This window comes from Nilaparvata lugens, chromosome 2 (assembly GCF_014356525.2).
Source record: "Nilaparvata lugens isolate BPH chromosome 2, ASM1435652v1, whole genome shotgun sequence".
NCBI classification, from domain to species: domain Eukaryota; kingdom Metazoa; phylum Arthropoda; class Insecta; order Hemiptera; family Delphacidae; genus Nilaparvata; species Nilaparvata lugens.
Window position 1 is genome coordinate 63,591,613 of NC_052505.1, and position 25,106 is coordinate 63,616,718.

The 25,106-nt window shown below is 34.8% G+C and overlaps 1 protein-coding gene across 2 annotated transcripts in view; it reads right to left on the reverse strand.

Annotated features, from left to right (window-relative positions):
• Positions 1-25,106, reverse strand: part of LOC111054864 (venom serine protease) — a 64,979-nt gene that overhangs the window by 12,784 nt on the left and 27,089 nt on the right. For both annotated transcript variants that reach the window (XM_039422433.1, XM_039422432.1), the window contains exons 3-5: positions 15,215-15,339; positions 14,651-14,748; positions 7,761-8,038 (exon numbers count right to left, since the gene is read on the reverse strand). In XM_039422433.1, the coding sequence (XP_039278367.1) occupies positions 7,761-8,038; positions 14,651-14,748; positions 15,215-15,339 (501 nt within the window). The remainder of the gene's footprint in view (positions 1-7,760; positions 8,039-14,650; positions 14,749-15,214; positions 15,340-25,106) is intronic.

Genomic DNA, 25,106 nt, shown 5'->3' on the forward strand with positions numbered 1-25,106 from the left:
AAGTACGAAAACATAGGTCTGTTAAAATGGATTTTTAAACAATTATTATTAGCTCCCCCGGGATTGTTCGGGATTGAGGATATTAAGGAAATAAGAAGAGTAGTAGAATAAGACTGTATTAAAATGGTGGACCAGAAAAAGGGGTGAGGATACCACAAAACGAGGTGTGAGGAGAAATAGTAATGAAATTGATAAATTAATCTAAATACCTTGATATTGCTCCTTTTTACCATATTTAATTGAAGCGTTGACTCGCTGGTGTGGCCACACGTCGCGTCGATGATGAATGTCTTGTAGCACTTTTAGGTATTTCACCATTTTGAGGTAAAGGGTTGGAAATGAGGTGGAACAATAATCGCGGTAAGGAGTTGAGGTTTGAATTACGGCTTTCACGGCCGGTACAATTTTTTTTCTTCTATTGGTCAATACTATAGCCATCTAGTCTGAAGACTAATGAGCTAATTTTTTCTATCCTAAATTACTACTTGAAAAATTTAACAGTGAATTTCTCATTAGGAACTCTAACTGTTATTGTTTGATTAATATGTACACTTATTGACTGCACTATAGAAGCTAGATTCACTCAATCACTGCTCTGCTCTTTCACTGGACACTACTTGAACAAGCACTACACTAGTTCAAACGGTTTCTCCCTTTTGAGCCTCCGCACCAACCCTCCATTGTCTAGCAGCTGGATCGCCTCGACGTTGTCATGTTGGTGCAGTCGCCCCTCGTGCCTCTCCGCATGCCTCTGGATCTCGGTGGACACCAGGTCGACGTGCAGGTCTCTATGAAGATCGCTGTTCCTGACATACCAAGGAGCATTCACAATGTTCCTTAGCACTTTGTTTTGAAAACGTTGTATAATATTGATGTTGCTGTCTTTGGTACACCCCCAAAGTTGTATACCATACGTCCATACTGGCTTTAATATCTGTTTGTACAGAAGTACTTTGTTTCGGATTGAAAGGATGGAGTTTCTTCCGATCAGCCAATACAGCTTCTTATATTTGATTCCAAGCTCTTCTCTCTTCTTCTTGACATGGGTCTTCCAGCAAAGCTTTGCGTCTAAGGTCATACCTAGATACTTGGCATCATTAGCATATGGTACAACTTGGTTGTTGATAGTTATTGGTATGGGCAGGTCCTTCTTATTGGTGAAATTGATGTGAATCGATTTTGTTTCATTCAATTTCATTCTCCACTTTCTAGTCCAATCTTGAATTTTGTTGATGGATCTCTGTAGTTTCTCTGTTGCAATATGAATATTACTGTCTACTGATAATATGGCTGTGTCGTCTGCAAATGTTGCTGTAGTATTCTCATCAAGGCTGGGAATATCGCTGGTATGGAGTAAGTAAAGAACTGGTCCCAGAACACTGCCTTGAGGAACTCCTGCTTTAATTTCCTTCAAATCAGAATATGAACTTTCATGCCTGACCCTAAAGTATCTGTCAGTGAGATAGGATTGTAATATATCTGTATATTGCTTTGGTAGCACTTTTTTGAGCTTGAAAATGAGACCTTAATGCCATACTTTATCAAAAGCTTGCCCTATATCAAGGAAAGCTGCTGAACAAACTTTTTTCTCTTCTAAGCACTTCTCTATTACATTTATAATCCAATGCACTTGATCTATTGTTGAGTGTTTCACTCTGAAGCCAAATTGGTGATTTGGAATTATGTGCTGTCTCTCAATTATTGGTTTTAGCCTACTAAGTAAAATCCTTTCAAACAACTTGGATAGGACCGGTAACAATGATATTGGCCTATCTACCATATTGGCCATATATACTTCATGTGGCTCTTTACCTGGCTTCAGTAGCATTATAACCTCTGCTACTTAATTATGTATCATAAGAAAAATGAGAATTAAATGAGGTGTTCCACAAAACTGGTTATAATAAGAAAAGAATATTGTGGGGTGGTTTCAACAAGAGCGGTTCATACGACAGAGGAGTAGAAACTCCTCGTAGCGATCACTTCATACAAATGGGAGCTGGGGTGACACTTCCACTGAACGTGTCAGATGATATTTGTCTCACAAGCGATGCCTTCAGGTTTGAAGATGAATAATATTATCTTCAGACTCAGGGTACAGCCATGGGCACCAGGATGGCACCATCCTATGCAAACCTGTTCATGGGCCTCCTTGAACAGGATTTCCTTTCTAAACAAACCAATCCCCCTGATATGGCTCCGTTTCATTGACGACATATTCCTCATATGGCCTCATGGACCTGATACCCTCCCACTTCCTCAATCAACTCAACTCCAAACTACTCTGTCTCCTTCACCTGGAATATCTCTGAGTCCTCCATCAACTCCCTAGAAGTCAACGTAATCCTTCTCAACTCCAATGCCTTATCCACCAATACTTTCACCAAATCCACCCACACTCAACAGTTCCTACACCTTGAGAGTTGCCATCCCTACCACATCAAAAGATCCCTCTCACGTTCCCTCTCAATCCGAGGCCAAACAATTTGCAGTGATCCCAACCACCTTGACCAGTACCTCAAAAAACTCCACTAATCCCTCCTGAAATGTAACTATCCTGAAAGGTTGTTACAGAAACAAATCTGCTCCAAAACAGACACTATTCCAACCACAAAAAAATCCCAAATCCCACAAACTCCAAAGCTCTGTACCACTCACTTCCCTGAAATCGAAAACCTCAAACCTGTCCTTAAAGATCTGGTCCATGTTGTCTCCTCCAATCCCTCTACCAAAGACCTTTTCCAGCAACCACCCACCCTCATTTACAAGCAGCCTCCCAACCTCAAAAGAATTTTTAATAAAAACCAATCACTCACCTCTGATGAAATCCCAACTCCACCTGGTACCCTACCCTGCAAATGCCCCAGCTGTGAAACCTGCCCTATCACTGATCCTTCCATTTCATTTACCAGTCCCATCACCAACTACACCCATCAAATCCATCACTCCAGTTAATTGCATCTCCAAAAATTGCATCTACCTCCTTTCCTGCAATTTCTGTCCTGCTTTCTACATAGGTGAAACCACCACTGCCCTAAACCTCCAGATCAACAATCACAGGGCTTCCTTAAAAATAATACTTCCCTACCCATCCCCACCCATGGCTCTGAGCACAACAAGAACTTTGACCAATGCTTCAAAGTCAAAGTCCTTGCCACCCTCCCTCCCACAGCCCCCTCCATAGATGTCAAGATGAAAGAATTGGCTTTTATTTGGGTGCTTGGAGCTGCTACCAGTCCTGGTCTCAACAGACAGCAATAGTACCATACCTATCAACTGTACACCAACTGTTCAATTAAATTGGAATAAATTTCATCACATATAAAAAATTCCACAGCTATCAAATATATAATAAATTTTCAATAAAAATTAAAATAAATTTCATTCCAATTCAATTCTATGATTCCATTTTCTAATTTTATTCTACTCCATTTCGGATTTCTAATTTTAAATCTCCTCTTTTCTATCAATTCATAATCTACACCTTTCCTTATCCATAACCCACTCAAATTTGAAATCTCCCGCTTGTAACCCATAATGGCCCACCAAATAATCCCATTATGCTCCTTCAATCAGTGCGCCTCCGTTCGTCTGTGCTCTATGGTCTACACAACATCTCTACCGCGTCTCTGTGACCGTTGGAATGTTCAAATCTGCACCACTTCACTTCCTGTTTGATTGACAAAGGGGTCCCAGCTCCCAAAAATTTTCGTTTAAATGTAAGTTTTTAAGTGATTTTTATCTATCCGTGTCGTGTGTATCCTGTTTCAATTTATATATATAGGTATTGTGATGAATTTTTCGAATAGACCTCATGAGAAGAGAGAAAAATTGTGATTAACCTTCTAAAAAGGAAAGAATTTGCTAAAGGAGTAGTTAGCGACCGAGCGATAAAACTTACTTATCAGTAACTGTATATTAGATAAGAGTACCGTTCTGTACTGAATATTTTCTAGAAAATTATTTAATAAAATTATAATTATTCTGCAAATAAAGCACGAATTATTTATGAATTGCTCATTGAATTTTGAGGTTACACTTTGTTTACTACCGATCAGATGTTTAAAGCAGCTCGAACACAGCTGACTGATTCAAAGTATTGTCAAATGTCATGCCGGTTTCATGCAAGGTATAATATCATTTCTAAAAATTAAAAAACTATCAATAAAGGACCAAGAATTTCGAATAAAAAATAAAATGTTATATTATTGTTGAAATTATTTATTACTTAAGAAATTATATTATAATGTCAGGTCTTATTGTAACTAACTAGGTCATAGCATGAACTTATATTATTGATAAAAGAAATTAATTATAATAGTCTCAAACATAATAAGAATTGTATAAGAATATTAATTATTAATTATTATTTCAACTGAACCACATGGTGATCGAATCTCTTTGGCAAGCCTAAGCCAATCACAGTGCATAGAAATAGCACCAAAAAGGTGATCGTTTGAAAACAACATATGTTAATCTACTATCAGACAACAAACCTGCCTTATCATATACGCTAGCACATGTACATTGTATAAGAGGAACTATGTCTAGAAGATTAAGCAGTTTTAAGAATTATATAAACTGAGTTATTATTGTAATTAAAGGAATTATATTCTACTGCCTGCCACTGACGTCACATCTACGTCATAATCGTTCTACCAATGGCAAATTTTTATGCAAATTTATTACACCGAGATTCTCAGAAGAAAGGTTCTAGCCAAGAAGCCTAGAGAAAAGACAGCACTTCCCTTTTGAAATCCTCACCGTTCAGATCTCTTTATAGTTACCAAGACCTATTCGTAAAAAATTCTCGTTCGATTTTATATGTTTTATTTGTGAGCCAATATTTTAGGCTATTCTATTTGTTATTCGTAAATCTATGTTCATCAATCGATAAATTAAAAGTTTAAAGTTAAATTATCCCTTAATTAATTTGGTGAAGGAGATATTTCAATTAAAATTCCCCACGTGCTGAGACCGAAGCCTGGATTGCTGCCGACTAAACGATTTTGATAAAGAAGAAAACCACGACCGTCAAGGAATTTCACGTGAGTTATAAGTTTAAAGGGGCCCCAATCTACGCTTCGAAAAATATTACAGTGCAGAAAACATAAATTTTTTCTTCGTTAAATTATTGGCCATGCCGACAAGCGCTTATTAGTTATTAAGAGCCTAGAATTTATTCATATAGAATTTCTAAGAATTTGTAGTTGATTAACTATCCTCCGCTGCCAGAACCACGACCCCGAGCAAACTTTTTAAAATATTTTATAATTTATTTTCACCATTTTTTCACAAACTGTTAAATTTTATCAATTGTAAAATTCTGTCGAATCATGCATGGTGTCATGCAAGCACAAGAAAATTTTTAACTCTTTTGTTAATGCTAAATTATTATCGACCTGTAAATCAAATTCTGAATCTGCACTGTATGATCATATATTTTATTATAATATATTTCAATTTTGTTAATTCGTTTTCTGAGTTCGATTATTTCTTAAGCCTGTCAATTATTGTGTCTGATACGTTCTATCTTATCCAGAACCGATCGAATACGGTCATTGAAATAATTGAATTAAGCTGGATATTGGAACAGGTCTAAGTGGATGTAGTGAGTGGGGTCAGATCGAGATATTTGTTCTTTGTCCTTACCTGCTCATATATCAGCTTTTATCTGTTACCAACCTCGACTTAGGAGCGAATACATCAACAGTACAGCAGATGCAGCCAGAGATCATATAATCTCCTACAATAGACAAGACTCTGTTCTCGAAATATATTCTGAACGATATTTGGTCCAAGTACCGTATTTTAATCCTTCAGAACTTATTAGAGACGCAGTCCCGTAAACCCGACAAGACTCTGTTCTCGAAATATATTCTGAACGATATTTGGTCCAAGTACCGTATTTTAATCCTTCAGAACTTATTAGAGACGCAGTCCCGTAAATTATCTACATCGGGATTTTTGCTCGACCTGTATGATTTTATATGCTCATTCTTCACAGGTAATAATTTTAAGGTATCCGTATTCAGTGTTTAGCGTCCGCTACACTACTTATAAAAAATTTCATCACCATACAATCTGTCATAAGAAGAATCAAGGGTGAGCGAGCGTTTAGGCCACCTGCGATTCCGACAATTGTATTGAATCTTGTAGTGAGTCAATCAGTCTGGTGTACACTCAGCGTCCACGCACGCAGTTACAAAATTTATAACCTCAACACCGTTGAATTAGTACAAGATTCACTCTACAGGTGTGAAGTCGTTCAAAAAACGCTTCACAGTATATATAAATTTATCAACTGACTGGAGCATGCTTTCGAACCACATCACATCTGATTGATTGTCAAAAGTCGTGATTTTTTAGTCAATTCTATTCATATAAATTTACTAGCTCACCCACCTTATCCATCTAGATAGCCTATACATAGGCCTGACCCTAGACTCCTAGCTGGATCATTCAGGAATGAGACCAGCAGTCTCACTTCGCATGTCTGCAGTTTTCATTTGGGCTTGCATTTTTCGAAAAAGCTGTGAAAACACAGAAAAACGTAGATTTTGGGCGTGTCTAGGGTTATATTTTTAAAGCCTTTTCAATAGAAAAATGATACACCTCAGATGAAACCATTCAACAAATTTGAACATTATTCACTGTCAATTACTTCTTGGAAAATCTGACGATTCCCAGATGCTGGAAAACATGGAAAACCACTGATTTTGGCGTTTCTCTGGCGTTATTCCATAGCCCTTCTGATACAAAATTTTCACTTGTAAACTGAAAACTTCTGTATTGAATTTGAACATTTTCAATTCATTTTTTCTCGAACAAGCTTGGAGAACGCAGGAAATGCACAAGAAACGCCGAAAAAGCCCTACTAGTAAAAAATGTTCACTTCTAAAGGTGCAATTCCTTATAAGTAACTTTTGACTTTGAATGGATATGCGCAGCAGAGAAGGCATACAGCGGCAGGGATACAACGGCGGCTATGTTGCCGTTCTGAACCGACCAGCATTCTCTAATTGACTACTAACTTGACTACTAACTTTTTTGCTTTTACGATTCAAATCCAATAAATCATTGAATCTAATGGATTTGTAGGTCATGTTTTCTAACCGTGATTGCTATAACGACACGTCTTGAGCTGCCTGCTTATAGCTGCGCGCGTCTCGACACGTCTTCTTATAGCCACGCGTCTCAAGCAGCGCGTTTCGACAAGCTTCTAAGGAATTGAACCTCTAGCTGAACTTACGTTAAATATGAACTATAAAATATAAAACTAAAAAATAAAAAAAAAACTATAAAATATGGAATATTGAATATCAACTTGTATTTATTTTAACTATGTATCAAATTTGAATATTTTATCACAATTTAGTTTCTGAAAAGACTTAGGAAACGTGAAAGGCTTATTGAAAACGCTAAAAAACCGCCGATTTTAGGTGTATCTTTAGCGTCACTTCAAAACTCATTAACTTACTCTTTTACACCTTAGATGAGCCTGTGTACGAAATTAAAACTTTTTGTCTATTAGTTCTTGAAAGAGCTGAGAAAACTCAGTAAAAGACAGATTTTGGGCGTATCTTTGAATTTTCCCAGGCCAACTGAACCTACCTGCTGATTTTAAACTTATTTGTTCCATTAAATCTTTAGTTGTGTTCATGGTGAATGAATGGATGAGTGAGAGAGTATTAGTGTCATTCCGCTTCTATAGTATAATATAGATAATATATATAGATGAGATTGGAAGCAAAACTTACCAGTATTGACATTGATACCCCATCCAGAAATGCTCGACCCATTAACTTCTTTCTTTGTACTAACGCAGGCAGGTCTAATTCGTTCATCGAATTCAATTTCATCTTCCAGTTCAACTAGACTTATATCATTTGCTACAGGATTCGAGGTGTAATTGGGATGAATGTAGATTTTCTCGACTAAATATGCTTTTGTTCCAGAAGTATTTGTTACGGATTTGATGTCGTTATCTCCAACTACAGCCCACATCTTAGTAACTTCAGCACCAACGGTAGTCGCCCTGGAAAGTGAGTTTCTAGTTGGTCTCATTTTTTTTATTGAATCTTGTGTATCTGTAGTCTACAAACTACAAAAAGTTATTCATTATAGATTAGATAGATATACTATTTGAACACATGCTTCAAAATACAGAAAAAAGCACTTCGGGTTCTTGAGGGAGTGAGTCCTTCTTCTTCTTCTTGTAAACCTATACTCAGGAGACTCCAGCTTCTTTCTGTTCCAGCTATATATTTCTTGGAAGTGGTTTATTTTGTGTTCAAAAATTCAGAAATTTTCAATGTCGACCGAATTAATCATGCATACAGAACTCGAGGTAGAAATGCATGTTTGTTCCAGCTCCCAATTCATAGACTCTCTCTGCTTGAAAAAGGACCGTATTATTCAGGATTGAAGTTTTATAATTGCATTCCAGAGGATATTAGGTTGTGTGGTGGTTATAAAGTGTTTTTATCAAAGATGACCAGGACAATGGTAGAGAGGGGCATGTCCCTATACAATAGAGGAGTGCTGCAACGCATTCTCAGGATCCCGATCCTGAACTTGACATGTTGCATGCCACTTGAGCCTTGCTCAAAAATGTGTGGCTTTACGCAACTAAATTGTAATAATAATAATAGTAAAAATTACAGATCCGCCAATATATGTGATGATTATTACATCTTGTGAGATGTAGCTGCTATGTAAGGATACCATGAGAAGTCGAATGTGAAGTCGATCATAAATTTGTAGTAAAATCTAGTATCGTATTATAATCAGTATCGAATCAATTATTTACTTGGATAATTTCTGAAAATGTAATAATAAATCATGCTTTGCGATCAATATTTCATGAAAAATTTACAAAAGTCAACTTTACTCGAAAATTGGCTAGGTACAGCCTTTGAATCATTAATTGATAACTGAAATATTCTTTTAAAAAGAAATTCACCACTTTAAACATTTACAAAAATAGTAAAATAATAATCATAATAATATTTTTCTAACAAAGCATAACCTCCACACTATTCAATGATTGAAGCCACTCTTTCACTTTTCTCTGCAATATGTATAATGAGTGGGATAAAAGACAATAAGGTGGTAACAAATTGAACAGTTTTGGTGCCAAATATGGAAAAGATCTACGGAAGGACTCCTTGTAAGGTCTTGGTACTTTAAATCGGTTCGTTGTTCTCAGGGATTGGCTATAGATATTCGCTTCCACACCAATATTACCACTTCTCATATAAAATATTCGGAGAACTCTAAAAACATATAAATGTCCTAATGGCATAATTTTCAAAGTCAAGAATAGTGTTCGAGATGGAAATCTTCTCCCTTTATGCATTATCACTCTTAAAAGCTTTTTCTGTGATATTATAAACGGTTTCACTGTAGTTATATAGGTACCTCCCCAGCATACCAGCCCGTATTGAAGTCTGGACTCCACCAGAGAAAAATACAGCATTCTTAAGACGTAAAATGGGCACATATAGCATAGAAAATAGAATTTTCTCAGGGTAGATATTAGTTCACCTTTTATTTTTTTAATATGTCCTTTCCAATTCAAATTTTTATCAATAACAACGCCAAGTTACTTAATAGAATCACACTGTTCAATTTGCATGCACCTGTTACATGACTGCTGAATGGGTTAGGCTACACATTCATTACACTTATATAATATATCAAGAATTGCCTGATCTCCTCCTCTCGAATTGAACGATATGAATTTTGTTTTGTTGCTGATAGTCATGTCATTTAATTCAAACCAATACTTCAATTTTATCAGATCATCGCAAATGCACTGACTAATGTCAATCTCTCTGGGCAAGTTATATGTGAGGGCAGTATCGTCCGCAAATGCTGTTAGTTTTCCAATGAATTTTCCATTACAGAGGTCGTTCACATATACCAAAAAAAGAATAGAACCCAGAACAGAGCCTTGTGGGACTCCACAAGATAAAACCAAAGGCTCACTTATTTTATCAGCTATTCTAACCCTCTGACTCCTGTTTGATAAGTAACTCTGGAACTATTTATGTGTGACACCTCTCACTCCTGATAACCACAACTTATTCAGAATTTATCTCGTGAGAAACACAGTCAAATGCCTTACAAATATCTATAAATAATCCAGCAACACCATTGCTAGTGTTAGTTCCCTCATGTAATGCATTGCAAACCGCCAAAAGCGCGTCTTCAGTGCTCTTACCTTCCAAAAAGCCATATTGGTTAGAACTAAAATAAGAAGTGAACTTATAATACAAAATCAGTCTGCTTTTGTAAATTTTTTCAATGAGTTTAGCAAAAATAGGCAATAAAGATATTGGCCTAAAATTACCCATTTGTTTGCTATCTCCCCTGTTAAATATCGGGACGACCACTGCCTGTTTTAATTGTTCAGGGACAACACCCAACTCAAAACTAAGATTTATTATATATGCTAAAACGGGAGCTATTAATAAGCTGACCAATTTTATTGCTTTCACCGAAATTCCATCAATTCCAGACGACTTACAATCATCAAAACTTTTCAGAACTCTAACTATTTTATCTGTACAAACAGGGTTTAAAAATAAAGAATTTAAATAATTTCCTTCTGGAAACCAATTTTTATATTCATTCCGTTCTGTTATACAGTTTGCGGAATTATTTTTCAATTTATCTACTATATTATTCACAAAATAATTATTAAATTTATCAGCAACTATACAAGGATATTGGATGGTCATGTCCATTAGCTGGATGCACACCTGATGAGGCGCGATGCGACATTTTGCATCCAGGTGCTTCTTGCTTATTGGTTTGAATGGAAGAACTCACACACACTGAATCGGGCATAGCGTGGAACGGTGTGATAAGGCAATCTCCATAAGAACAACGCTTTGTGTAATAGTACCCCAGTCAATGAAGACAAGAGAACAGGGTTTTGTACAACAAATTAGGGGAAAGCTGAATTTTTGCAAGATGTTAGAATACATAGTAAGTAGCCTCCCCATAGTAAAGCGACTGCACCCTGTGGGTTGTGGGAGCTTTGAGTCGATCATCGTACTCAAAAATGTGTTGAAAACAAAAATTCATCCGCAGTATCCATGCTTGTCGTAGAAGGTGACTTAAATGGACCTCAAGGCAACTCCAGAAGTTACCTTGCCTTCAAACCCACGGGATCTGCCCCATCAGGGCAGTTTTCCCATCAGGGAAAAAGGGAAACCCAAGAGACCAGAGATGGGCGAATCTCCAGGCACAAATGTGGGTCAAGAGGTTAAGTCAAGGGTGGCCGGGCGCCGGGCGCCCTAGAGCAAGTTTGGCGTCCCCTCTCTCAGCGGAAGGACCTACAAAAAGGCCAGGATTGGAACTCACGTAGGTTACGAGTTTGTGGGTGGAGAGGCCAAAACTCACCACTGCTCAAAGAAAGACGTCCATTCAGGCAAAACTTCTTGGGAGAGGTGAAGCTTCTGACCCTGCAAAGTTTCGGTGGGGCGAAAAGGAAACACTCAAGAGACCAGTGATGGGTGAAACTCCAGGCACAAATATGGGTTAAGAAGGCTGAGTCAAGAGTAGCCGGGCGCCCTAGATAGAACTTGGCCGCCCCTTCCTCGACGGAAGGACCTACAAAGAAGGCCAGGAGTGGAACTCACGTAGGTCACGAGGACTAATCAATCTGAAAGAGACTGCCAAGCATATCACACTGAATTGCGACAAGGATAGCAACCAGGTGATGATTAGTATAGGTACGGAAAAACTCCTGGTTCTTGTAAAGGACATAGGTATTGGTTTGCATAACTAACATACTACTTGGGGACACAATAAGCTTCAGTTGACGTGTGGTGTTCTTTGAACCTTTAGATCCTTGAATCCATCCCTTCAGAAACAATAAACAATCTTTCTTCTATATAAATAAAACTCGAGCCTCAGATTTTGACATTCAATAACTTTTTTATGTGTGCACCGAATTTGATGATTTTTCTTTAGTTGTGTTCGTTATGTTCAGGACCAGGTTTATGAACTAATTCATCTAATTCATGATCCGACTTCAGGTCTCTTTCCTACGGTCCTTCAGAGTTTACATGTAATCCTCACGGGAGTAGATTTGTGAGCTGGCCACACACAGTAATAAAAATCAGATGTTATAATAATTGAGTCATCCAACAGCCGTCGGTAGACTCTGTTTTTCAATATTCTTTCTACTGATTCACAAAATTTCAATTCCAATGCCGCGGTACAAACGACGTCCAAACTTGGCTCGTAGAACTCGAGATGATGTAAATTTAGAATATGCATGGGAAAATCAGCAGCAAGGAGATACCTTCCAATTCCCAGCAAGCTGCATTCAACAACTAAAAAAAAAAACTCTTACACAGTTAGTTGTGCACACCTATGTACTTGTGGAAGTCCATATTGAGATATAAATGTGAATACTGATTATTGGATAATTTTCATAAAAATATAGTGCATTAGATTAAGCTAAGGCTGAGCACACCTGAGGAGGCGCAGCTTGGTTATATTATGGATATTAACCTTCTAGTCGTGACCCTATTTTTTCTGACCTTAATCGTGACCCTGAGTCCCAGGGACCCGCTTCTTTCATATTGAATATCTCAAAATATTTCAAGATATAATGCTATTCTATGATTCTAATATGTCCAAGGGTTAATGATGAATGCAACGAGAACTAATGTAAAGCAGAAATCGATCTTTATTATAATTTTAAAAATGAATTTATAAAACCTTGCATTTTTAAGGTAGTGGAAAGGAACGTTTGGTTATTATTCAATATAAAGTGAACAAAGAATGATAGTGATGAATACAATCAAGGATCTGACATGCAACACTACAAGAAAGATGGGAAAGAGTTGGAAGGTCATAGTCTTCTCTTAGGGTAGTTATTACCCTAATGTGCCAAGTTCATGTTGCATAATCTTTGAAAAACTTCTGAAATTATAGTGATGAATAGTATTACTAGTAGTTCTGTGAACAATAGACCTCACGCAGTATTCTCATCCACAAGTACCTGATTGAAACTTTATAGACCTTATGGAAATACTGCAATAGACTGGCTTCTCCACACATCTGTGTAATCAGTAGGTATAAACAGCTGATTTATGATGAATAACTCTATAGTATGATTTTTACTCCTAATATTGGCGTATGAAGGAGGCTCCTTTTTCCTTTTACATTATCCTTGAAATGCAAAATTTCCAAAAACCTTTTACATAGGTCGACGCGCAATTAAAAAAGGAAAATACCTGTCAAATTTCATGAAAATCTATTACCGCGTTTCGCCGTGAATTCACAACATTTGAACATTCAAACATTCAAACATTTAAACATTAAAACATTTAAACATTTAACATTTAAACATTTAAACATTTAAACATTTAACATTTAAACATTTAAACATTTAAACATTTAAACATTTAAACATTTAAACATTTAAACATTTAAAATTTAAACATTTAAAATTTAAACATTTAAACTTTAAACATTTAAACATTTAACATTTAAACATTTAAACATTTAAACATTTAAACATTTAACATTTAAACATTAAACATTTAACATTTAAACATTTAAACATTTAAACTTTAAACATTTAAACATTTAAACATTTAAACATTTAACATTAAACATTTAAACATTTAAACATTTAAACATTTAAACATTTAAACATTTAAACATTTAAACATTAAACATTTAAACATTTAAACATTTAAACATTTAAACATTTAAACATTTAAACATTTAAACATCCAATCACTATTGCATAAAAATTGTGAAAATGAAAAAAGTTACGTTAGTCGTGACCCTTGGGTCCCAGGGACCCAAAAGCGTCATTTCACGAAAACAAGTCACAGAGAGCACTAACACTCTACATCAAGTTTAAGTGTCTACTGACATGAATTTACATGGATCACAATAGACAGTAAAGTGAGCGGAAGCAAAATTATAACTAAAACAAAAATTGCCCTGGGACCCAGGGTCACGACTAGTGTGATCTTATGGGTGATATTAAGTAGTTCTTATGGAGATTACCTTATCACACCGTTCCCGCCATGCCCGATTCAGTGTGTGTGAGTTCTTCCATTCAAACCAATAAGCAAGAAGCACCTGGATGCAAAATGTCGCATCGCGCCTCCTCAGGTGTACATCCAGCTAAAGTTTGTCATGAGATGTTAACTATTTGGCGGTACGAAGATCGCCGGACCAGCTAGTGAACAATAAATATCCTGGAGCCGAAGAATCCCCATCGTTACACCGCTTGCTTTCCCCACAGGATCCCTCCCCCTCCCCCAAAGTTTAAAACTTCAATGGTCTCTTCAACAAGTATATTTAGACTCAAAATAAAATATTATTATGCTATAGTAATATAGCATAACTCTTTTTTGATAGTTATATTATTATATTATGCTATAATAATATAGCAAGCGGTGTAACGATGTGGACTCTTCGGTCTTTATTGACTGGTCTATAGGTGCCACTTTCTATTATTATTCTATTCTTTAACGCACGCATATGGTTCAAAAATACTACTTGTGTCACAATGAAATTTGGTTAGATTTGGTTATCAACTTTGAGGATTTTTCTCCTGTCATTATTTCTTAGAAAAACTAATATGAATGAAGTTTCTACTCACAAGAGACGTTTCGTACAGTGCGCAACAGAGAGAACAAAAGTCTCACTTAATAAAGCCCCACGGCAAGTGAACTTGAATCCATTATTGCCAACCGTTACCTGAAACCAAAATGTATTACTTCCATCATATACAATACGGCAATATCTGTGTAATTCATGTTTTCGAGGGTCCATTTTTCATATTACGTGTTAAATGTTACCTACGTGTTACTTTTATTCTTGGCACATAGTATTACAATATTAGGCTACACGTTATATTTAAATTACATGTTTCATGGATGTGATATGCTATTGAATGATAACTTTAGAGCTTTTTGTGATTTCATTTACTTTTTCAAAGAATGAGTCACTGTATAGAGTGCTCTTTTCAGAAAACTCTAAAATATTAACAAAAAAAATATTCAAGTAAGTGAGTTAAGTAACCTACTGTGATGTAAGTAAAACTCTTCTAAGTCAAAATTCATTATGTTTCTGTGTTCGAATTTATGCTTTTGTCAATGAATGATGTTTTGATATTTATGAAAAATTGAATATCAAACTTTTGAAGTTGACTATTAAAGCTTACCAAATGAGGGAATTGGCGATGCGTAGCCGTGTATTCTCCTTGTTCATCGCGATGCAATGATTTGAAAAAGCTGTTATGGCACTCATCCTTATCATTCTTCCCAAATTTAGAATACTCTTCACACTCTGTGAAATGATTAGAGAAATTCTCAGAAGAGAGCAATAAACGGATAATTTATTATTATAGTAGATACAGTATAGGGTATTCCATTATAATAATATTTATGTTCAATATCATCCATACAATCGAATAAAGAATGCTTACAAATAACAGATAGGCACATACTCAATTTTGAAATAGTTTTCATCGCCGCGTATTCAAAAATATACATGACATAATACAATATCATATTATTATTATGAATAAAATGATCGAAAAATGATGATACAGGCCCTTCCAGAAAATCTTAAAGCTGAACTCAGGAAGGGAGTTCAAATAGTAGTACAAATATAATTAAGACGTATCTGACTATCTGTATGACAAGAGAACGGGTCTCAAAGAAAACAGAACACCAGTTGATACAAGTATGTAAAGAGATCAAAACAATAATAATTGTAGCTCAAAATCCACTGATGAGAATAATGACGGATCTAATAAACAATTTGTAACAATAAGCTGTTAAATTCAGGATTGGAAAATATATTGAGTAATAATCTCAACAGTGTAAATTGCTACAATTCAGCACTTAGCATTAATTTAATTACAATGTAGTGTTATGGATGAAGCCATTAGATGAATGGCAGGAGACGAGGGGTCTCTAGTAGACAACACAGATGAGACAGGGGGGCTTCTGGATCATTCTAGTTCATTCTCGTGAGTTGATCTTGTTGCAGGGAGACGTCGACCAATGACAAACACGTTCCAGAACCTTCGAATCGCTGTGATTGGTCGGGACTGTTCGACACCTCCAGATCCTTCCCCAAAGTTATGTTGCCTATATTAATGGCGCGTGTTGCAGTCAGCGAGTTAAGTTAAGAAACTAGAGTGGAGTGTTCGCTTCTTCTCTTCGTGACAGACTAGTGTGATAATAATCGTGTAGAAACCCGTAACATTGGTGTAAGAAGTGGTATACTATTCTTCAGCTGATCTTATAAACTGTTATCTTCGTGTGTGAACTTCTATTTTCAAGTATTATAATATCTGAGTAAACTTTTATTTTCGAGTGAGTGTGAACTTTCATCTCTGATTGATTAGACTTTTATCTTTATGTGTGAATTTCAATCTTTAAGTGAGTGAATCTTTGAGTAAGTCTTTTATCTTGAAGTTATTAGAATCACTATTGATCTGTGAATATTAGTGAACTTTGTAATATTTTCTCTTGAACTTAATCTAAAATGGTTGGGAAAGGTGTGCCACTTACAAGTTTGAAAGTGAGACAATTGAAAGCAGAACTTGATGAGCGTGATTTGGATGCATATGGCTCAAAATCTGTTCTACAAAATCGTCTTCATGAAGCATTACTGACTCAAGGTGAGGACCCACTACCCAGATACATTCCTATTCGAAATAGATTCCGGAGCCCTGATGGTGAGTGAATTTGAATCATTGGAGAGTAAATTGGAGGAGAATGAATTGTCATTGGAAAGTAAATTGGAGAGTAAATTAGAAGAAAATGAATCAACATTTGCATCATTAGAAAGTAATTTTGAAGAAAATAGATTATCTTTGGGAGGTAAATTTGGATCTCTGGAAAGTAAATTTGATGAGAAATTACAAAAAAGCAATACAATTTTGGAAGATAAATTTGAAGGTAAACTTAAGGAAAACAAAGAGATCTTGGAAACTGAACTCAAAAATAAGTGATAATAATCGTGATAGACTATTGGTAAAGTTATAATAATCGTGATAGATATTAAAATGAAAATATAATTTTTCAGTTGTTCTAACAGTTATTATTCTTGGTGACAGTTATTCTTATACAGTTCTTATAGTGGTAATGTAAGTTCTTATACTGTTTGTCACTGCTTGTGATAAATTCTGTGTAATTTATTAGGACGGTAGTGATCAGTTCATATAGCTGTTTCTAGTTTACCTCCATGTGTTATAGTGTTGTAAGTAATTGTAATCACTATAAATCGCCTCAAGTGTTTTATCAGTGTAGAAACCCATAACAGTATTCAATCTACTTTCATGATAGGCCTACTATATCCTGGATAAATCATTTAACAGTCTGATAATATGAAACAGTTATCAAACCCAACCATTCTGAATGTGAATTCATCTCTCTAATAAATAGAAGTTTGTCTGTTATTGAATTTTAAGAAAAAATGGATGGGGGTTAAAGAAAGGAGACGGGGCCGCGCTACCTGTACACTGGGCTATTGTTCCAAAAAGGTTCATCCTCCAACTCTCGACTATCACACTCTATATTGTCTTCTGAATCCGCTTCATTACCCTCATTAGTGGCCGGAGTGGCCCCGTCTGCTTTCTTGAAGGCAGTTTTAGCTGGTAGGGACTCATCTATTACTTTCAATCTTACCTGTTACTTGTATTCTCACTTTATTATTGCATCTAGATCAGTGTTCAAGTACTTGTTATTCAATTATTCCTAATGGTTCATTTTGATGAAACTCAACTTGCTCACAAGCTGTATACATAATAACTTGAGTTACATACAATTCATGGTTACACACCACGTGCGCTATTCATCAGCTGATGATATGCGTATTATATTAAATTTGTATGAATATAATTATCATCAAATAATCCAATAGCCTATATGTATAGTATGATAATTACAGCATCAGCTTATGGAAAGCTTACGGTGTGTGTTTGTGGCACAAGTCTGTACACAGCTTGATAAATATTATAACACATTGCAAAATTTAAAAAAAATTAATAAACAAAAACTGTAAATTATATTTCATTATGTACCAAAAATTTATTAATTACTTAATTTTATTTTATTTATTTTATTTTCTCCTTATTTGGACATAACTTTGAATATCCATTTATTAAAATTTCTAGTTAATAATTTTGATCTGTTGGATTGGTACAACTGGACGAAGCTTTGTCGGTTGGCCAGCCAGGGATTTCTTTTTTCTTGTTCTAAAAGGCCTAGCTGTGGCATCTCAAAATGTAGGATGTAATTTGAATAATGAAATATCTAAATTTTACTACAAAATTTTTCTTTTAAATTATGCTAAAGTAGCATAAATGTAAATCTACAATGCCTGATTGAATTTTATATTTGAATAACCCCAGTTGGGTTTTTTTATTTTACCATTAATTTTGAATGACCGGACAAATATAATACCAGGATAAATACAGGATGAAGGAGACTAAACATTTTCCATAAACTCAAGCAAATTCAACCAAATTTTGGAATTCAAGTACAGTATGAAAGTTAAATTTCCATTTACAATTCGAAGTGGGGTAAGCAGAACACTTGTTTTACAATTCAGCTTCTAATTCAACCAAGTCCATCGAATTTTATGAGTTTCAAACTTCGATAATCGTCGCTTATCTACGATTCCACATTACACTGAAGCTTCAGTTGTAGGCCTACCGGGTTACTAACATAGATTTAATAATCAAAACTTGTAAACTTGTTATTTTGTAACTTCAGAAATGAAATTGATTTTAATTTTGAAAATATAAGATTCAATCGGACTTGGCTTAAATTTTATTTCAACCAGGATTGCCAAAATATTCACTGGCCCTCATGACCAGCATTGCTTCCTACTTGTTAGGCAGTCTTATTTGAGATTACTCAAATAGGGTTGGTTACAATTGGTAGCAGAGCGTGGTCAATTTATATGGAAATCTTGGTTGAAATTGAAGTATAATTTATTTAGTATGGTTACTGAGAGAGAGCTTAGTACTGAGCAATTATTTTCATGATTTGTATTTTGTACCGTATTGAATTGTTTCACTTGCTATAACCATCGATTTTGTAATCATGGAAAAACTAAATCAGACTATTTCTGATGAAATTGATCTGAGTAAATTTTTAACTCAGAGAATTATTCCTGATTATCTTGTGAAACCTAACCTTGTTTTTGAACTCATGACCTTGGGAGAAGACTTTTCAAGTCTTGAGTCATGCAATGCGAGTAATCTTAGATCTAGCTATCGTTCATTAGCAGGTAATAGTACCAATCAAATTATTCATAATTTGTCAAGTTATAATGAGTCAGTCAATTGTCTTAGAGAAAAACTTCCAAAAGTAATGGAACTTATTGACACTGTACAAAATGGTGTGCAAACTGGATATTACAGAACTGTAATCAGAGCTAAATGTAGTAAAAATTGAGTCAATATTTATGCATTATTTAAATAGGATGAAACAAATTATTGTATTCTTACAAACTGAGAGTGAAGAAACTCTTGTCTTGACTGAAAATTTGGATGAGCTTTCGAATTTTGCAAAACATTTTATTGATTGTTATAATAGAATTATTGAACTACAAAGCTTGATTGCTCCATCTAGACCACCATCACCGAATCCAGCTGCTTTACTGGAACCTTTTCCTAGTCAATCTAAAGTTGTAATTAATGAAAATTTAGGAACTAGTTCAAAGGATACTTGTGCTGTTACATTAACAAGGTGTGAACCTGGTACAAGTGGTGAGTCTACAACTGAATTTGAAAATATTGGTCCATCAAAACTCAATCATGGTTATCAAGTTAATAATTTGATCCCTAGACCAACTTTGGAAATTGATTCAAGTTTCTACAATAAATTGAGAAATCCTGTAGAAAGCTTCTTGAAAAATCTTCAGCCTTGTGATGGATTAAATATTGATAGCTTATTGAAATTCTTGGAAGCTGCTATAAAAATTCATGATTTATCAGTTATGTCTGACACAAGCCTATTGCAAATTCTTGTTCCTTATACAACTGGACCTCTAGGTGATAAAATATTGTACCCTTTGAATTCTAATGCTAGCTTCAAACAATTTCACCTTGACTTGTTGAAATATTTTATCCCTCAGCGTCTTCTCTCAACAATTAAGAGAGATAAATTTGATAGATTGCAAGGACCTTGTGAAGCCCTATCATCATACGTGACAACCCAAGCAGCAAGGAAATGATTTGAAAGTGCTTGAAACTAATTGCCAGTGATTTAAAATTTGTCACCTCTTTTTAGGGCAAGTTAAATCATTTTAAAGTACTTTCAAATTACTTTTAATTCTCCATGAAATGTCATTGAAGACCAATGATTGAAAATGATTTATAAATTACCTCAAATGATTTAGTAAAGTACTTTAAAGTACTTTTCAATCATTTGAAGACCAATGATTGGAAATGATTTATAAATTACTTAGAATGATTTGAATGAAGTACTTTGAAGTACTTTTCAATTACTTGAAGACCAATGATTGAAAATGATTTATAAATTACCTTAAATGATTTAGTAAAGTACTTTAAAGTACTTTTCAATCATTTGAAGACCAATGATTGAACATGATTTATAAATTACTTAGAATGATTTGAATGAAGTACTTTTCAATTACTTGAAGACCAATGATTGGAACTGATTTACGAATAATTTAGAATGATTGGAGTCAACTGATTTGAAGTACTTTGAAGTGATTTGAAAGAGACAATTATAATTACATTAAAATCATTTACAATAATTTCAAGTCATTGAATTTTTTCTTCTCATTTCTGATTGAAATCCATTGACAATCATTCGGAATCATCTGAATGGAATGATTTGGAATTACTTGAAAATAATTTCCAATGATTTCTAATGAGTAATCCATATTGATAGTGAAAATTGAAAAACTTCGAATAAACTTTCGAGTATCCTCAACAGATCATGAAGTGTGAAGTATATCTCCATAATAATGTAGAAGGATCTTGTGGACCAATGTTTGGAAATGATTTATTGAACATTGAAAATTATTAAAGTCAAGTGATTGGAAATACTCTCCAATCGTTTGGAAATTGATGACTGCATGAGAATGATTTACAAATTGTTCAGAATTATTTGATTGAAGTAAATTACTTGAAAGTACTTTCCAATCATTCCATAATCGATGATTGAAACTGATTTATGAATGATTGGAGTAAAGTACTTGAAAGTACTTTCCAATCATTCTATAATCGATTATTGAAACTGATTTATGAATCATTTAGAATGATTAAGTAAAGTACTTGAAAGTACTTTCCAATCATTGTATAATCGATGATTGAAAATGATTTATGAATCATTTAGAATGATTGAAGTGAAGTACTTGAAAGTACTTTCCAATCATTTTATAATCGGTGATTGAAACTGATTTATGAATCATTTAGAATGATTAAAGTAAAGTACTTGAAAGTACTTTCCAATCATTGTATAATCGATGATTGAAAATGATTTATGAATCATTTAGAATGATTGAAGTGAAGTACTTGAAAGTACTTTCCAATCATTTTATAATCGGTGATTGAAACTGATTTATGAATCATTTAGAATGATTAAAGTAAAGTACTTTAAAGTACTTTCCAGTCATTGTATAATCGATGATTGAAAATGATTTATGAATCATTAGAATGATTGAAGTGAAGTACTTGAAAGTACTTTCCAATCATTTTATAATCGGTGATTGAAACTGATTATGAATCATTTAGAATGATTGAAGTAAAGTACTTGGAAGTACTTTCCAATCATTTTATAATCGGTGATTGAAACTGATTTATGAATCATTTAGAATGATTGAAGTGAAGTACTTGAAAGTACTTTCCAATCATTTGAAAATCAAAATTGTTCCCAATTGAAATTGTTTGACAATAATTTGGATGAAATAATTTGGAATTGCTTAATAGTTGTTATCAAAGGATTCAAGGCTCTGCAGGATAGCCGGGTAAATTCAGGATTCATTACCCGTTCTTGTAAGAACTAGGCTCGGATTAAAAGAAAAAGAAGTAGAAAATCTCTGAAGAAGGTATGTGTGTGAGTGTGAGAGCGCCAGAGGGAGAAGAGAGAAAGAGGGAAATAGTCAGTCTTTCATAGAAGAACTCCCCCCCCCCACAATGAAAAATCTATTCACAGTTGATCTGTTCACTAATTGATTGTTGTAGGTTTAGGAACTGGCCTAAAAATGTTCCTAGCCATGCTGAAAAGTCTTGTTAGACACTTTTATACTGTGAACAGATTCACTTTCTACTGTCAGCATTCCTTATAAATAACATCAATGTTGCCCATTCAGTCGATGCTGACCGAGTCAGGTACTTATAGTGTGGCTCACTTTCAAAAATCAGTATTCCTCATGAATAGCATCAATGTTTCACCTTTAACTAATGCTGACAGTATCTCACTGTAAAGCTGCTTGGTTGTGTGTCAGTGTACCTTATAAATAACATCGAAGCTCGTCTTGTTCAACTAATGCTGACATTTTATAGTGAATCTCACTATAGAGGAGCTTGGTTGAGTGTCAGCATACCTCGTGAATGATATCAATGCTGTTTCCGTTTAATCAATGCTGTCAGTTTAAGATGAATGACATCATAGAGTAGCTCGGATGTGTCAGCATACTTCTGAACAGCATCAATGATGTTCCCTTCCAGCTAATGCTGACAGTTTTAAGTGAATCTCACTACAAAGCAGTAGCAATAGATTGGTAGCAAGACAATTTGGACGAATGTTGTTTCTACACTTCTACAGCCGCCTGTTTGTATGTCTCAGTATGTTACAATATATACTGGCTTATGCACTAATTTACTATAAATGACAGTATTGCTGTTTATTCAACGAATTTTACTAAGTATGAGAATGGAGATTGAATGCAATTTGAAAAACAATAGTATAATATTGCGATGTAACTACATGGATTGGCGGTGTTTCAACAAATAAAATTATTGTCAACTCTCTGAATATAACATAACATCCTTCCCATTAGAACACGATCGGGAGAGAGATATATAGAGAGAGAGATACATTTTTTAACAAAGTAAATCTGCTTCAAACTTAAAAGGAACTTTTTTCGGGACCAAGTTTCGCATATTTCGTCACATATCTTAAACATTACTGTAGCTACAGGTCTGGAAACGGTTTTATTGAATTTTTCAGTTCATTTTACATAAAGTACGCTAAATTGTACATCTTAATTAACAGCCAACAAATACCCGTAGGGCTTCGTTTCAGCAGAGGCACAGAAATTCAGACGAAATCTTCCACCCTCTATCACTTGGTAACTAAGCATTTTCGGACCTATGTTAATTAAAACTTTTTTCTTTTTTTGATGTGAGGAATCACGCCCTGATTTATGGGCACCTTTTTTCAGAACATTCTGTATACTGATTATATTTTGTCCACTCTCAGGTCAAGATCCCTTTACTCATGAACTCTTTCTGCGAATAACTTTCAAAAGGGAGTGAATAATGTAAGAACTATTGTTTACAGGAAAACTGAGCCCAAAACCGGTCGCCTTCAGTCAACTGAAGGCGGTCACGCACCGCTTGTGCGTGCGTGTGAGGGTCTGTCACCTCCATTTTTCAGTGGCTTGCAAACGATAAATTCCTTCGCTAGATTCCATTTAAAAACCGTACGGATGTGAAGATTTTTATGAAAACATTGATTTCAACAGAATCATCAAAACTAATTCATGTTGCAAGATAAATTTCCAAAATATTCATCAAAAACGCCAGGAAAAAATCATAAAAGTTTCCCACTTAATAGAGCAATATAAATGTTTTCTCAAGAAATATCAATTTTTTCACCTCGCAACTTGAATAGAGAATTAACAAACCTTCAAAATGAGATATTGACTGGAACGTTCGGATGAAAATCAACCGAGTTATATGGAATCCCAATTAACATTACGATTATGGAGATAGCAATTCGACATGGTTCCCCTCCTGCAGAGTCTTGAAAATATGTATCAGTAGTTAACGTTATTCTTGACGAGGCAATGAATAGAGTGGCAAATGTGACCCCAAAATGTAATGATTTATGATATACGATAATAATTGAAATAATGGGAAAACATAACTTGGAAGTACTGTGATTGAACCAGGGATAAATATTAAATAAGCCAGTTACACAAACACATCGATTTTTTGCCGTTCTTATAATTCTACCAAATTGAATGGACAACATCATCAGGGGTGCCCAGCCCCCCCAAGGGCAATGGCGCAAGCCCCCCCCAATTCAAGTGTAATGCCCTCCCCCAAAGTACCCCAATTCCCAACCCTTTTGTTTCCAACATTAGTCAGTGTATGACAATAAAATTCACATCTTACATTCTAATCTTCTAAATGACATTATTTACCTTTGGTCTTGTGAGGAGTTCTTTCTGTTTTCATAATATTGTAAAAATATATACCATCGTTCTTTATCTCTTTTAAAATAGAAATAAATAAGTATCTTTTTGATATCATTTTTGAGACTAGCAGTGCACCCGTTCTTGTTCGGGATGACTAGAAAGTACTAAATTACATCAGGAAAAACTACATGACAAATATTTTAATAGGATATTGAAAGATAAGTAAGGCTGGCTTTGCTGAAGGAAACTCGCTGAAGGACATTGAAAGAATTTATCAATTTCAATCCTGATTAATTCCAGTAGAACCAATCAGATAAGCTATCTTCTTGAGATGGTCTTCTGTGATTTGTTTCGTGGAATTAATCAGGGTTAATTTAACATGCTTTTGTGAGAGAAATTTTTGCATTCCTCTGGGAATCAATCTCAATCCACTGTGATAAGATAGAATCTTTCTGTATGAACTATGAATATTTATTATAATTTCTTCTTTCGTAATAATTTTTATATGCTTTTGTAGGTACTCCAGAGCGGAGCTCGGTGCCCCGATATTTATCATAAATTGGAACAGGTTGTCACTGATGTTGTGTTGTTGGTAGTATTTACTTTTTAACATCACAGGTGTAAATAACACAAGTCGAAATCTTTAAATGGTTTGGTTTTTGGAATAAAGATATCATCTGAACAAGTACATTTTG